This window comes from Brachyhypopomus gauderio, chromosome 3 (genome assembly GCF_052324685.1).
Source record: "Brachyhypopomus gauderio isolate BG-103 chromosome 3, BGAUD_0.2, whole genome shotgun sequence".
Lineage (NCBI taxonomy): Eukaryota > Metazoa > Chordata > Actinopteri > Gymnotiformes > Hypopomidae > Brachyhypopomus > Brachyhypopomus gauderio.
This window is the reverse complement of record NC_135213.1, coordinates 18624739-18640549: the sequence shown is the minus strand read 5'-3', so window position 1 is coordinate 18640549 and position 15811 is coordinate 18624739. Positions and strand designations below refer to the sequence as shown.

Genomic DNA, 15811 nt, shown 5'->3' with positions numbered 1-15811 from the left:
AAACATATGCATTTATTCTTCTCATTTTCTTTGTTTATTCTATTATTAATTTGTTTTTAAATAAAAATAGGCTTGCACATACATTTTTGAACAATGAAGTTCTATTTTAGATAATTGAAAAACACACATATATATATACAATACTACTTTAATAAGTAAATTTTCTAGAGGATTAAAGGTATATACTACCTTATCATTTGTTACTTGTAATAATAACTAATGATCAAAATAATATGCTTTATTTACATGAACAGGTTTTGCAGAGAATTTCATCAAAAGATACAGCATAAATACAGTTTAAATGGGATAAATTACGATAACAACACCACACAAATTTTGGTTTCATAAAGGAAAAGGCAGAAGGCATCAAAATAATTAATAATTTTCATTCATTATTAAGTAATAATTATTTTTAATAAAGCGATGTCAGTGAGTAGAAATGGGTTCTAATAACGCTTTGAGTTGGCTACAATAATAAACGATATACGTATAACATATATATATTGTCAAAAAAATGTATTTTTTGTTTACTTATTTTTTTTGCAGATCCACGGGCAAATTCATGTTGTTCCTATTCCTAATGCATATACAGGGTTAAAAAACCAATACTGATTATTTAAAATAATAGATAACGACAGCTAGAACTGTCACTGACAAATTTACACCACAAATCGCTATAAATAATGTGTTAGTAAATTTGATAATAGCGCAATTCCGTGCCAATTCAAAAACCAAGACTGACTCAAACAGAGTCACTTTTTAGAATATAGAATGTTTTGCAAAAACCTCCAAAATATTAAAGCGAAGTTTCGAGAAATGCCTCATGACTTCTCAAATCTATGCAATCTGTTACGTAACGAAAGGGGCGTTGCGCGTGCCGGAAGTGCAGGTGCAGTCGGGGTAAATAACTGTTTCTCGCGCTCCGCACATTTGTTGGAAATAAAAGGTGTCAGCTTGTGAACGCTAAGGAGCCGGTCGGGAACACGATGGCCCTGAACCGTAATCATTCAGAGTCCGGAGGTGTCATCATCAACAACAGTGAGAGGTAATGTTCACCACTGTTGACAGGCTGCCACATAAAACTCGCTGTTCCACTAACTTAATGTATCCAGGCTAGCTAGATTAGCGAGCCAGCACGCAGGTCCACGCAGCAGAGCTGGTTACGCTAGTTACGTATCTTTTTACGTAGCTGAAAGCTCTGATATTGTTGTACTTGATTGACTTTTCCTTCTGTATGACTTGTGTCTGCTAATAAAATGACCAGGTAATAACTAGACGGATAAATGAAGTTCGTGTATATAAACTAGTTATTTGACAGCTTGGCTAGATGACTAACGTTACGTTTGGTAATATCAGGCAGTTAAACTGCGTGGTTACGTCCAGAACTGTAGCGAACAGTCACGACTTCAGACGTTGGTGTAATCGGGCCCAGTGGGGCCATGCAGTCAGAACCGGTGGATCGGTTTGTTGTTCTCAAGGGCCAAAGAAAAATGTAATTGTGTTAGCTGTGGTGATGCCTAGTCCCTGTTCATCAGGCCACTGAGTCGATGAGCCTCGTAACCCTTTTCTAGAAGTAATGAAGCTTTTAAACACAATGTGCATAATATTAGAATTCTGATCAGTGTCTTTTTGGAGACACTCCAACTGTTGGCGCATGGCATCCTGGGAGCCTTATCTGTGTCTCCCTGTCCCTCCCTCCCTCTCTGAGATGAAGGCAAGTTTTCAAAGTGAGGATGTGTGATGGGGATTTGACCATGAATAGTCTGGGTTTCTTTCCAGTGTGTTGAAGTCCTACGAGAATGTGGAGCTGACATTCAGTGATGCAGACCACTTACCAGAGGCATTTCGGAGGACAAGGAAGGGGAGTATCTATCTGACACCATACAGGGTGGGTATGACGAGATCCCAACAAAAACATTACGGACTCAAGCCTGTACCACACTTATGCAAATGTCACAAATCTGATCTGTTTGGATAGGATACTTGTGGGTAATCCATGCTCCCTTGTTTTAACTGTCTGCTTTGTACAAAATGTCAAACCTTTTTTTAGTAAACTGCTTATGTATTTATAAGGTCTTATTCTGGTACTGCTTTATATTTTCATGGAGACCTACATGGAGTGAAAAGGCCAACGGTATCCTTACAATGGCTCTGTAAAATAAACGAAGCAGTGGTCATTTTTTGGCCACAAAACTCACAAGCATCCTTTAAACAATCTCTTATATATTCCTTCCTTCATGCTCTGGAGTATGTCACTGTATTCTAGATCAGGCCAGATGCAGGTGATCCTGGGTGCCTGTTTATTAATTTCCGTTAGTCTTAATCAGAACTTAAGGGGTCTTGTTTTTTGTTTTAATCAGGTGATCTTCGTGGCAAAGGGGAAGGATGTTCTGCAGTCCTTTATGATGCCTTTCTACCTCATGAAGGGTTGTGAGGTCAAACAGCCTGTCCTGGGAGCCAACTACATAAAGGGCAGTGTGTCTGCTGAACCAGGGGGTAAGAGCTCCAATTGGTCTCCTAACAGTCGGTCTTCTCCCTAGCGAAGACAGACTCATGACACTTTTATGTGTTAATACTCTTTAGAGCAAGATTAAAGAAGCCCAAATTTGTTCCTTACTAAGCAGATCCTTGTTTTAATGAACTAAGAGCACACTAAATCATGCACTGTGAACAGCTATAATATTGGGCTGAATGGAGACACATTTAAACCAGCTATATCAGCCAGTAAATATACTAGCAGAAAGTGAAATACATATACCTGGTGGTATATTTGCAGTGATTTGCAGAACATTTCAGTAAAATCTTGTGGTTGTTTTCTAGGTGGTTGGGAGGGATCTGCAACCTTCAAGCTGATATTTGTCTCTGGTGGAGCAATTGAGTTTGGACAGTACATGCTACAGGTGGCAGCCCAGGGTAAATTCACCAGTCCCACGTTTCAATGGCATTTTTCACCTTCTTCTTTTCCTTTACAGTGATTCCTTACCAGGTGGATTCAGGAACAACTGCACCAAACAGAACATGTTTGACTCACTTGTTTTGTTATTTCTAGCCTCCAGAGGCCAGCCTGTGACCGGTGATTTTGAATGTCCATACATGCTTAACGGAGCATATGCGTATGCTCCCCCACCAGCTAATGGCATGTATGCCAGTGGACCCCCTCCTCCTGGCTACACCTACCCTGGACCCCCAGCTGCAGGTGAGGCACTGCACCTGAATGCTTGGTTGCTTATTTCAACAGAATTGCAGAATGCTGCAGACACTTAATTACGCCTTTTTTTTTGTTTACTCCAGTGGTGCATGTAAAAAGATAAAAGGTAGAGAACACATTCATTTAAATAATGAGATGCCTGTGCTTACTCATAGGGGGTGGGTGAGGTGTGGACACAAAATAAGCTTGTGAAGAGCTGTATTGCGAGAGCGAGGGTGCACTCGTATCACACCAGCATTCTGTTCCTCGCTGCATTTGGGACCCATGTACTTCAAATTAATATAAAACAGACACATCCTGACCCAAATGAATTGTGCAATTTATGGACCCTCCATGTCGGTGAAGAGTAGTCTTGGTTAGTTATCCTTAGACAAACAGCCAGATGTAATCAAACCATTCTGTCATGGTCATTCTCGACATGGTGTTCAATTTGTGATACTCTAACCTCCACATTTTATGACTTTAGTGCTTCACATGGGCTTTTACACAAGGGTGGTGTTTTGTGTTCTGTCTCCAGGTGCATTCTACCCTAATCCACCCGCTGCTGCAGTCTACATGCCCCCTCCACCTTATTCTGCCTCAGTGGCACAAGCTCCTCTTGACCCAGACCTACCCCGAACACCCGCAGGTCAGGACCACCGCCCGGCACCAGCACCATATCATAATATAAACATCATACAAATTATGTCTCAGGAATGGTGCTTAACAAAGATCAGCTTTAGATGGCTAGTTTGTGGAAAACGATATGCAGATATACAGTTCAGCAGAACACAATCAATGGTATGTTATTAGGTGTGGTGTACATGGGCCATTTTTCTCTCTCTCTCAGCGGAGGCAAAGGCGGCAGAAGCAGCGGCCAGTTCCAGCACTTCCTCTTTCCCTCCGTCTCACGTTTACCTGCCAGAGGTGAGTCCCTAACCCACATGCCCCAAACAGCCTCACTTACACTCATTTACCACCAAGCCCCCAACCATCTGCATACCTGTTGCTTCCTTGCACTGCTGCACCTGTGTGCATGGATATGAATCTCCTGTTGGATGAGCTATGAACGGATAATCAGTTTGTTTGTCTTCTACATCACAGGACAAGCCTCCACCATACTCACCACCTGAAGACAAGAAGCAGCAGTAAACGTCTGATGATATTTCCTCCCCCCCCCCCCCCCCCCCCAATCTTCTCTTCCTCACTTGTGTTCCCAGCAGCGGTAGTTCATTTCATTAGCCCAACTAACCATGTCCTCCTGTAAGACTGCATGCAGTAGCAGAGAGCTCCAGCAAGCTACAGAGAGTGGTTTCCCCATCTTTACCCTGGCACAACTGGGGAAGAAAAGGGTAGCAAAACTGTTTGATTTCACTGTCTGGGAATGAGAGAGGTGAAATATTAACTATGGTTGTTAGCAAAAAGGAGAGTTTGGGATTTGTTGATATTTTTCTGTACTTGTAAAGAGGTAACTGTATATAGAAATCACTATAGATAACTTACTGTATAAAAGCAGTTAACTTATTAACTTATGTAAATCGCTATGTTAATTTATTTCATACAGAAGGACTAGTTTGAGCTGGTGTGGTGCTACGTTTAACAGAAGGGACCATGATAATCGGGGAGAATGGGTGAGATCAATAGGCAGTGTCGGACCATTTCTGTGTATTCATTCAGGTGTTGGCTCAGTCATTCTGTTGCTATACTGGGAAACACGCTCATCATTCCTGTTTCTGGAATGTGTTGTAACTCGAAGGCACCTTGACCAAAGCTCCATGTTCCCGTGCACATCAGCCGCGGACCGGCCGCCCTCGTGATCTGTGGTCCCGCTGCACTTGTGACGGCTGCCGTAGATCTCTGGAGCATGGCGCAGACTAACACAGCACTTTAACACTCGCCACACCTGTACGATCCCCCAGCACCACCCTTTTGGCTGCAAATACTATTTATTGTTGAGCACAATAATTAATTACTTAATTTATACGAATGAAGAAATGTATAACCATTTAATAAGCATGGTCTCAGCTGTAAGGTCTAACATACAATGTATTGTATTTTATTAAAGATGTGCTAGTTGAAAGTTCAGATTTATTTGAAGGATTTTTTAAAGACATATTTCAAAATATGGGTTTGCACATTTAGCATTCACAATGATAGTGCAGTACAGTTTTTGCATTATTCTAACACACCTTCCTTTTCTCCCAATGATAGACTTAACAGTGGATGACAAGCAGGTTGTGTGAATTCTGTCCTCTGGTCTATTCTGCTTTTAAGTAGCAGGACTGCAACCAATCTAACTAGGATTCTAACCATTCTAAGTTCTGAGTTCAACATGGTTCTTTTCTCCTCCCATCATGGTTGCTGCTTTATCTAGCATATCCCAGAGATCACACATCTGTGCTATTACTCATAAATTGTTCAGGCTTTTCACAGTTCTAGAATAAATTAATTAAATATGGCACACTGTGTGCTTCAAATGTGGTCCTTTCTGACTTGAAGGAGGACAATATATGTAAAGAGGGTGGGGTTTAAATGGCACGTTTTGATAACAACTTGCTTAAAAATGTTGATATATATGCAACCATTGGTAAGACTGGTAGTGGGCCGGCTAGTGCCAGAATGGTGTGCAAAACATTTAAATATCACACACAAATAAAGACAGTGACATTGAATCGAACTCAACAAAGTAGCTCCGTATCATAAGTTATATTTGCTTAAAAGCGAACAAACAAATGTTTTTTTTATTCTTAAAGTCCATTCCACACACCCAAATATATTTGGGGCCAGTATAGTCTTAAGTCTACACCTAGAGAAAATATGTATTTCCAGTGCTGATTCAGCATTGGCACTGCAATTTAGTCCAAGACCTCGTTCAGTTCAGCACTCTACAAAGCGTTTCAAAAGGTGCATCTTAAACCGCTCTTCAAACATGCAGATATGCAACTTCTCCGAGCTGCATGACTGTAACCTCATTTACAAAACAGACATACACAAAATTACTACCACAGTTAATCTAACATAGTCCATATCTTTTTTTTTTTTTTTTTTTTTTTTTTTTTTACAAAGATTCAAAAGTGCTTCAAGACTTGGAACTTGTCAAAGTCAGTTTACAATGACAAGGCAATTTAAAAACATACCAATTGTATTTCAATTACACATTTGCTCTCAACCACCGTTACTGTATCCAATGGTGGTGGTGCCTCAAAAATTCAACTGACATTTTGAATTCTCCAGCTTCTAAAATGTAATCATAAAATATCAATGAAATGGCAATCATGGAGGATCATGGAAACTCAAAAGGAGGAAACAACTGAACATGCGAGACTTCTTAGGCTGTCTGTGTCTCAACACAGTGCCTGATCTCTCTAGTAAAATGGTCTGTGGGCTTCACAGAATTCACAATTAAAATGGCTGAACAGTGAGATGTTCATTATGGAGTTGTCTAGTTCTGGTCTGACACAACACAACAAATGTACATAATGGTACCAGAGTTCCCAACCACTGCATTTTAGAGGCCCTCCTCTGTAGAGTTTCTCCTGCACTAGAAATATTTATCCTGTGCTAGAACATTTCAGTCACTTTAACTAGTGCTTCATAATCTACTATCAAATCATTAGTCAGAGAAAGGAGAACATTAAACTGCTCGACTCAGTCAGGCCAGTTTCAAGCTCTCTTTGAGCCAAATAAATTGTCGGCTGTAGTGCATTTGAGAACTGTGTTTCGAGGACTGGTTCAACTGAAAATAGCGTTGTGTTTTTTTTATTTTTTGGTTTTCCTTTGAGGAATGTGGTTCTACAGCCTTGCGGGAAAAGGTCAGTTCACGGTTGGCAGAGAGTGACGCTAACTCCCTCTCCGATCCAGCAGGCCGGGGTCAGCTCGTGAGTGAACACGCAGTGGAAGGCGTGCAGCCTCACCTGGCCCTCGCCGTAGTAGGTCAGCGTGCCGGCCTCGTAATCCAGCAGCATGCCGATGCGCAGCGGCTGGGCCTGGCCCGGCACCTGGCCCTGCACGGGCTCCTTGTTCCCAGCATGCCAGGCGCTCAGCTGCCGCTCGTCCAGCTGCAGACTCCACGAGAGCTCGTTCATCCCCAGCATGCACGTCCGGCCCTTCTCCTTGCGCGGGATGGCCTGGTACGTCACCCCGACGTACGCCCACGGTTTGGACACCTCCAGCTCCCAGTAGTGGCGGCCATGGGTGAACTTCTCGAAACACAGCACCTGCCAGGTGTGGTCGAAGCGGGCCTCGTGAGCCGGGACGGGGCGGGGCCCCGAGGTGAGGTGCTCCGCCCGACGGTTGCTCTGGGAGAGCAGGAGGTGAGCATTGGCTGTGCGAGGGTCAAAGGTCAAGGAGCAACGGTCTGCAAAAAATAAAATTTTATTAAAAAGCCAGCAATTAAGAATCGTGTATCCATCACAGTTACAGAGCTAAAATCAAGAGTGTTAAATCAAATGATACTTTCATTTTATCTTTTTCAAACTCAATTAAATACAAGCTTGTTTACCTTTGAAATATCTTTACTCGCTTTGTTTGGCTTTTGTAGCTTTTGTTTAAAATGTGAACACATTAGATCTGCAGCATTTGACTGTTGCTGTTTTTATTATAGACTGCTTTGACTCTTTAAAAGGCCATATCTAGTTGAGCATACCTCAGGAGCCTTTCTGCTTATGTTATCAGTAACTTTGATTACATGGCTCTGGAATATGACAAAAGATACATATTTACATGCACTGAGGCCTTCCTTTCCCGCTGAATAGGAAGGAGTGGCAGGACTGGGTACTACAGCTTGCACTGGTCTTTTGTCCTGAGGAGAAACTGGAACATAACAAATATAAACACACAAGCCCCCAAACAGCAAGACCACAAGTAGATTATCTCAGTTTCACCTACAAATCTAAAACTTATAAAGCTAATTTTCACTAGTTAAATTTCCAAACTGACCTTCTTTGTTGTGGTCCACAGCTGCATAAACAGTTTTATCCAAGTCTTCACACACCAGCTTAGAGATGCGAGACAGCACGTCTGTGACTGGAGCCAGTTTCTCTAAAATGTTCACATTGACATCTACAGGAACCTCACCCATCTGAGGAACCTCTACCAGCATGGAGTCCTATTCACATAAACATACAGCTAGCATTAAAAACATGGCAACTTATCGTGTAAAATATTTTAAAAGCACATGTCTGACCTGAAGCAAAGACAAGGCCTATCATCTGTCATAGCTGAAATCCATTAACCCCAATCTGACTCTAAAGGTTTCATCCATGAGAGTTCAAATGTTGCACTTGCAGTGAGACCTGTATGAGTTGGTGGTGGGGGAGTTCACAGATGCTGCCAATATGCTCCTCAATCTCGGAGAGCTGCAGCGCCTTATCCTGCAGGTCACGGAGGCGTGCCTCAGCCTGAGACAGGACAGCCTCCTGCTGGAGCGCCACAAAGCTCTCCATGACCTCCTGCTTCTCCTGCAGCACCTTCAGCAGATGCGAGAACTTTGAGGTCACCCACTGTGAGGTCTGCTGCAGAGACACCTGAAACAGTGGCACCAGAGAAGACAGTGAGAGAAGCAACCGCATCACAACAGAGGTCTACGGCCTGGAATCATCATTATGAATCATTTTGATGTATACTGAAGCAGTGGGGGCAAGAATTCAGTGGTTTAATGTTGGTTGCAGTTTATACTGCCATGCATCACAATGCTGATTTGAGATCATCTTGTTGTTACGACACACCCTGCGTTTTGCTGGGTATATTCTTCAAAATGTCCCACTGGGAACAGGGCCACAGGGGCTCTCATTAGATTGTTTTCTTGCCTTAGCTTTAGCAATGTTCTCCGAGAGCTCCAGAATGTTCTGCTCTGTGCTCTGCTTGCACTTCCTGACCTCCAATTCTTTATTCTTCAGAACTGTCTGTCAATCAGCACAAACACAGCAAACATTCCATACCATCATCATCATCATCATCAAGTACAATTTTACATTGCATCCTGACACAATACTGAAAATTTAAACTAATACTTCATATTTCACATCACACGATAATTAAAATTCACAACTATGATCTGGGTTTCTCAACACAACTTTTACAAGGGCGGTTTGTCCTCATTATCATGTTTTAATGTGGTCCAGAAATTGCTCACAACTTGTAAGTGAACTATAAACCTAGAGATTAAACTCTGAAGCATCAGCGGTGGTAGCAGACGTGGTTGGATGCTGGTACCTCTCTGTTAATCCTCTCCTCTTCCACCAGGACCTTGTCATGATCCTTGCAGTCATTCACGGCGCACGCGCAGCAGACGCACGTGGCGTCGTTCCTGCAGTACAAGTCAAGGGGCTTCTGATGGCGCGCGCAGAGCTGCTCTGGACCGACCTCGGGCCTCGTGCATGAAGAACCGGCATCTTTCCGATCTCCACCACCGGCGGCAGCGTCGCTCAGAAAGGACAGGGACACGTTCCGCTTCAGCGAGGGTCTGGTGGGGAACTTCTCTTTGCACACGGGGCAGTTGAATTCGGCGTGTTGCGGTTCACTTCTCTCTCTCTGGTCCCAGTGTTTGGAGATACAGTCCTTGCAGAAGGTGTGGCCGCAGGGTATAGTCACCGGGTATTTAAAACGATCCAAGCAGATGGCACAGCTCAAACTGTGCGCCTCCATGACACGTTAACCTGTCGACAGTAGAACTATGCAGTAGCCCAGGACAAAACCTCATGTTTGCCACAAATTGTTAAACGTCATATCACAAAAGGCGCTGCGCATTAAAACACCACACTTAAAGAAAACAAAGTACTGTTTCTATTCTAGCTAGATATCCAAGCAGCTAGTTGGCAAAAACAAAAAGAGGGCGACCATTATGGCCTGAGAGGCAGCCTACTTAGGACCCAAACATACGGCGAGCCAGCTGCATTTGTACTTACAATGAATGAAAACATGGCGTTAACTTCACGTCTTAAGATAACATCAAATTACGCATTTTCATGACAACATAATGAAGGATTTACTTACAGCGCTTTGCTGAATTGTGATGTGATGTAACCTGTCCGAATTTCTCTTAGGCACAACTTCACAGCACACGGAGGAAGACGCTGTGACGTCTCACGCACAAATATCGCGCGTGTGTGGTGACGGAAGACGCCGTGACGTATCACGCGCGTGTGTGGTGACGGAAGACGCCGTGACGTCTCACGCACGTGCGTGGTGACGTCACTCCCGCGTCTGTTCCAAGATGGCGTTGCGCAGGGTGGTAGGACCCGTGTTGAGCGTTGGGACGGGTTTGAGGGTCAAAACCAGCGCAAGGTTTTTTAAAACCGCAGGTAAGTGAGCATTCTGCATGTAATTATTTATTTTTTGTAAGTTTTGTGACCTTCACTCATCTATGCTTTGTTCTTCTTAGCTCGGATATCTGTTATAATCTAATCTGTCTAGAAGGTAGATCATCTCTAATGGATATGTTTGCCCCTGACACATGAAGGTGCATTATGTCGCCGGGCTGCACCGCTGGGCCCGATGCCCAACGAAGGCATAGACACGAAGAACCTCGAAGCGCTGGAGAAATATCGCAGCTACACACGTTACCTCCAAGTTGCAGAGGAGGCTAATGACAAAGATGTTTGGTGGAAAACCTACAGGAAACACACAGAGAAGAAATGTGACTCGGGTAAATGCGTCAACTGCGCCATGAGCGTGATTGTAGCACAAGGTCTACACTGTGTCTTCATGTTTACTCATCCACTTACCACATTTGTTCTATACTGCCTGTAAATAAGCTGCGAAATCAGTCACAGAGTTTATGGAATTACTAGTGTATATAATGATGATAACTACAAATGTACAGGTCTTAAGGATGACTGCACTGTCTGAATCATCTGAGGGTTGTTAATTGGCCGTTTGTTTACTCATTTTATTTCTCTTCCCCCGTCTGTGTTGTAATTCTAATGTAATTCTAAGCAGGTTTTGAGCCAGTGGACATCGGCCTGCCTCACTGCCGGCCTTCCAGAAAAATGGAGGCTAAAGAGAGAACAAGAGTGATGAAACAAAACAAAGAGAACCCTGACCTGGAGAGGGCTGCTCGCCTGCGCACGTGTACGTCACTCTCGTTTGTTTCTCTGTTCCATTGGAGCCTGCTGCTGTATAAATCGTGCTTTTAAAAATATATACAAGTCAGGTTTTTTCATGATCTAAAATTTCATCCCTCTCCTTTTGCGTTCTAGTCCGCATACAATTGGACAGAGTGAAGTCAGAATGGGAAAAAACCAATGGGCCATATCATATCCAGAGGCTGGCAGAACACTACGGGATCTACCAGGACCTTTTCCCCATGGCTTACTTTGTGCCAAGGGTCATGTTACGGGTGGCATATGGAGATGACAGCAGTGCCATGGTGCATTATGGGAACCGTTTATCACCTAGTCAGGTGAGAGAATCTATTAGTGATTTAATCTGTATTCTTAAACTTGTCACAGGTGCTGTTTGAAATTCAGCGAATAAGCTTTTGCCACCCCCCCCCCCCCATCCCCACTATCATGTTTCAGGCATCACGAGCACCTCACATAAACTTTGAGGCAGAAGATAATTCTCTCTGGACATTGCTCCTGACAAGCCCAGGTACCAACAAAATATCCTGAATTAAAAACAGATCAAAGGTTCAATTGTTTTGGTACTGCATGAAAACAGATTTTTGAACTGTTGTTTAAGTTTGTGTCAAGTGAGCTGGTTTGTTTTCTCCTATTTTCTATGTCATTCTATAATGTTTGTTTTGAATGGTGAAGACTGCCTGTTTGATTAGGGTTTTCCCCACATATTCTACTCTATGGAACAATTAATTTGGACAGCCCTTGTCAGTTTCAATGTACACCACAAGATGGCGATATAAGAACTGAACAAATCTGTAATAAATTCATGCAGCTTCAATAGGTATTTAAATTATTTGCACATGTGTTGATCTGTTTTCTTAGATGAGCATTTACAGGACAATGAACAAGAATATGTTCACTGGCTGGTGTGAGTATTCAGACTTTAATAGCTTTTCCATTAGCAATTGTTTTCTATTTGAGAATTGTTCTATACATTATGGTTTTGCAGCACTTGAGTGTTATATGCTGGTGCTTACAAGTGTGTTTTTATTTTTCCCTTCACAGTGGAAATATCCCTGGAAATGCCGTACATTCTGGACAGGAAGTTTGCAATTATATTGCACCCTTTCCTGCCAAGGGAACCGGTTATCACAGATACATCTTCATCCTGTTTAAGCAAGAAGATATTATCGATTTCAGTAGCGATGTCCTGCCCTCTCCCTGGTGAGCTGATGTCAGGAGAACATTGAGTTAAGCTCTGTGTAAAGCCCCTCTACTGATGTAACTTGTTTGGCATAATTGTGTGGGCCTTTAATGCATCAGTAGAAGGAATATTAGACAGTTATATAGCTATCTGTGCTGTTTATTGTACAAACCCTGCAGTGTTAATACAGAAAGATTATTTAGAAGTTTACCCTGTTCAGAAGGTTTTGTGTTTAATCCATCATGTACATCTGGTCTCAGAATTAACTGTGTGTGAAAATATCCTCAAGATTTTGTCTGTTTTCTATATTCACATGTATAGTCACAGTCTAAAGCAGCGAAGCTTCAAGACATTGGAATTCTACAGGAAACACGAAGACCTGTTCACCCCAGCGGGACTGGCATTCTTCCAGTGCCAGTGGGACAGCTCTGTTAGCAGTACCTTTCACACATTGCTCAGTAAGCTAAATAATACACACACCTACCACACAGCTATCCATCATTTAATGCTGACAGTCCCCAAAAGGCAGAAGCATCAGTCACTTTAAATGGTGCAGTATCGCACTCTGATGCATCTAAAATCTTTGCCTCTGCTGTTGACTATAATACTTAAAAACCATTGTTTTCTGAACAGTCCTGGCCAGGGCCAGCAATCCTTTTTACGTTTATTACAAATTAACAGGGATAAAATTACATTTAATTACAAAATTTCAACTCTTCCTGTCAGTGAGGGTTTGTTTAGAAACAGGATGTGTGGATGCCCTTTCCAGAGGGAAGTTCCTTCTTTCTGTCCTTTTAGCCTAAGAGGTTGAAATACTGTCAACACCAAAAATGTTAAGACTTGCTAATGTCTTTCTTACAGTAAGATAGATTAGCATCTTTGGATTGAGGACATCATTCTTTCTCTTTCAAAATAAGTCACTAGAAAATTCCAGTTTTACTAGTGTCAAGCTCACTTTCCATTGATGACTTGAGCTGTAGGTAGTTATGGTTTGGGAGAAATAGACGTTGGCCTGTAAAGGTTTACGTCCATCTATATGCTTCATACATGCCCCCCCCTCCCCCGAATGTATATAATACTGGCCTCCCCACACTGTTTCAGCTGTCAAGAATTCAAATACATTTGACACTGGCAGGTAGTAAAGTAAGTTCTTTGCAAGATGTCCTGTCTGGACCTGAGAGCCCACAGTGATGTTTTACTTCCACAGATATGAGGGAGCCAGTGTTTGAGTACGAGAGACCTCCTGTGTACCACCCACCGCAGAAAAAATACCCTCACAAACAGCCACTCCGATATATGGATCGCTACAGGGACGGACAGGAACACACTTATGGCATTTACTAAACCTGAACACGCATTGTAATTTTTTTTTTTTTGTAAAAATAAATTGTATCTCATGACATTCTCTGTGTATGTGATTCCAGAATGCAGTGTGTTAGGGGCAAGGCACCTGTGATAAATTTCACATTCATCTCTGCAAGATCTCTTCTGTGCATGCATGAGAACTTGGGTCCACACTTCAGAAGAACACCACCCGTCTCGTGCCTTATCGGTTTTGTGGTTTTTTCCTGTCAGTTGATGTTTTGTTGCTTCAGAACTCGAGACTTATCTTGGACTCATCTCGTCCAACGTGATATTACTCTCTACTTTTAGACTCAGATGAAATGAAAGAAAGAATGAATGCCAGTGCTTGTATCAACATGAAAACATGGCTGTGGTTCTGCCTGTGTGTGTGTGAGGGGGAGAGTTAGTTAATGATTCTTTTCCATCAACTGTACTGATCACTTTGGGGACTAAAGGAAGAGCGTATGTAATGTAAAACGTAAAGTGCGCGAAGCCTTATCTTTTGATCCGTTATTATCTACCTGCCAGCGTTGTTCATGCTTTGTTCTCTCTCCATTGAACAGGAGGAACAGTGACTTTTATTTCCCTGTTCTTAATGCCTTGAAAAGTGTTCTGAGGGTATTTGCCTAGCACAAAACATTTGCAAACAATAATGCAGTCAGGACGCCTGTGCTTAATGCAGGTCGCCTGTGCTTTTTTATGATGTGATTTGTCTTGGTGGGATCTGAATCAGAGGAAGAATGAGTTGTTCAGCTATCAGCTGTCAAGTGTGTAATATGATATCATCTAGTCCCACCGACCTGTTTTGATCTAGTCATGCGTAACGTTTTCTGCTAAATGCCTCACCCCCTACAGACCTCTTATGCTAAGGTACACACGCACACAACTGACTGGGTATTACCCAGATTCTTCCACTGTTATACAACCTGGTCACGCACACTTGTGTACCACTGTTTTGGCTTCTGATCTTCACTGTTTAGATTCGGTCCACTGTAATTAAAGAAGTGGATCTGGGTTCTTGAAAAGATGCCTTCAATAGCCACTTATGTTTGGCACATTTAACAGGCTTTTGAAGTAAAGATGTCTGATCTCACTCATTCTGACCTGGGGCTTCATGTACAAAGACTTGCGTGGATTTCTTACTAAAAATTATTGTACGTACAAGTACGTCGGAATCCACACACATTTCTTTTGTACATCCCAATCAACATGGAATTGAGTGCACATGCCCCCTATAAATATGCAAATTAATTTAAATTTGCCCTGCACCCAGTGGCAGAGCAGGGGTGACAAGTGCCACCCCCAACAGAGCCCTTGCCACCCCTAGTGCCACCCCACTGGAAATGGAAATTTTGAGAGAAAATATGTTTCCTTCATCCTTCCGTTCATCATTTGTATATTGATCCCTCTGATAAAGCCTTGGTCACCCTTTGGCCACCCCTTGAAAAAAAGTCTAGCTCTGCCACTGCCTGCACTGGAGAAGTTTCCTTTCTGATCTATCACATACCATGTCTAAACGGGGAAAGAAGAGGAACTTCAGCGAATGCGAAAGTGGAGACGCTCCTGAATGAGGTAGAGGCGCGGGAAAAAGTGTTTGTTTGGCACGTTGTGGCATTACAGCAAAGCGCAAAAGGTCTCAGTGGGACAGCGTGTGTGAAGCTTTAAATGTTGTGGGGTCAGAACAATGCACACTGTGCATTTATTTGTCTAGGCTTTTGGTTCGCTGGGTGCTTCACCACCTCTAACAACCGGCATACCTGTGCGCAACATTGTGCAGGAACCCACATGCCCTCACAATACGACACACCTTCTCTGGCCGATACACGAGCATCCCCCGGTCCTGTCCAGCCAGCGCCACCGGCTTTCCAGCTGCCCAATCGCCCTCTCCACGGATGACCGGGTGCAAGAATGGAGAGAATTGTATCTCCGCTCCCGGTCAGTCTGTGGATTACAAAGGGTCATCAGCCACGTCTTGAGCGCGTAGCCGCTGTTTCCTAAGTAATTTAATAATTACCC

General features: G+C 42.9%; 3 protein-coding genes across 4 annotated transcripts; 2 read left to right on the top strand and 1 right to left on the bottom strand.

Annotated features, from left to right (window-relative positions):
- The first annotated feature begins 869 nt into the window (after positions 1-869).
- wbp2 (WW domain binding protein 2) lies at positions 870-5272 on the top strand. Its single transcript, XM_076999989.1, has 8 exons — positions 870-1045; positions 1780-1888; positions 2361-2496; positions 2821-2913; positions 3050-3196; positions 3726-3836; positions 4038-4114; positions 4292-5272. The coding sequence occupies exons 1-8, from the start codon at positions 987-989 to the stop codon at positions 4337-4339; spliced, it is 780 nt and encodes a 259-aa protein (XP_076856104.1). The 5' UTR covers positions 870-986; the 3' UTR covers positions 4340-5272.
- Positions 5273-5878: 606 nt separating this feature from the next.
- Positions 5879-10651, bottom strand: trim65 (tripartite motif containing 65). Its single transcript, XM_076999986.1, has 7 exons — positions 10181-10651; positions 9401-9843; positions 8995-9090; positions 8482-8712; positions 8126-8294; positions 7910-7999; positions 5879-7544 (listed from the first exon to the last, which is right to left on the bottom strand). Exons 2-7 carry the CDS (start codon positions 9830-9832, stop codon positions 7006-7008), a joined length of 1557 nt encoding a protein of 518 aa, XP_076856101.1. The 5' UTR covers positions 9833-9843; positions 10181-10651; the 3' UTR covers positions 5879-7005.
- Positions 9519-14963, top strand: mrpl38 (mitochondrial ribosomal protein L38). Of its 2 annotated transcripts, none has more exons than XM_076999988.1 (10): positions 9519-9653; positions 10231-10488; positions 10647-10832; positions 11126-11257; positions 11386-11588; positions 11707-11779; positions 12130-12175; positions 12313-12471; positions 12773-12909; positions 13659-14963. In XM_076999988.1, the coding sequence occupies exons 2-10, from the start codon at positions 10401-10403 to the stop codon at positions 13793-13795; spliced, it is 1161 nt and encodes a 386-aa protein (XP_076856103.1). In that variant the 5' UTR covers positions 9519-9653; positions 10231-10400; the 3' UTR covers positions 13796-14963. The 2 variants fall into 2 exon arrangements, with proteins under 2 accessions (XP_076856103.1, XP_076856102.1); XM_076999987.1 differs by having other exon boundaries at positions 10647-10874; positions 11123-11257.
- Positions 14964-15811: the final 848 nt, after the last annotated feature.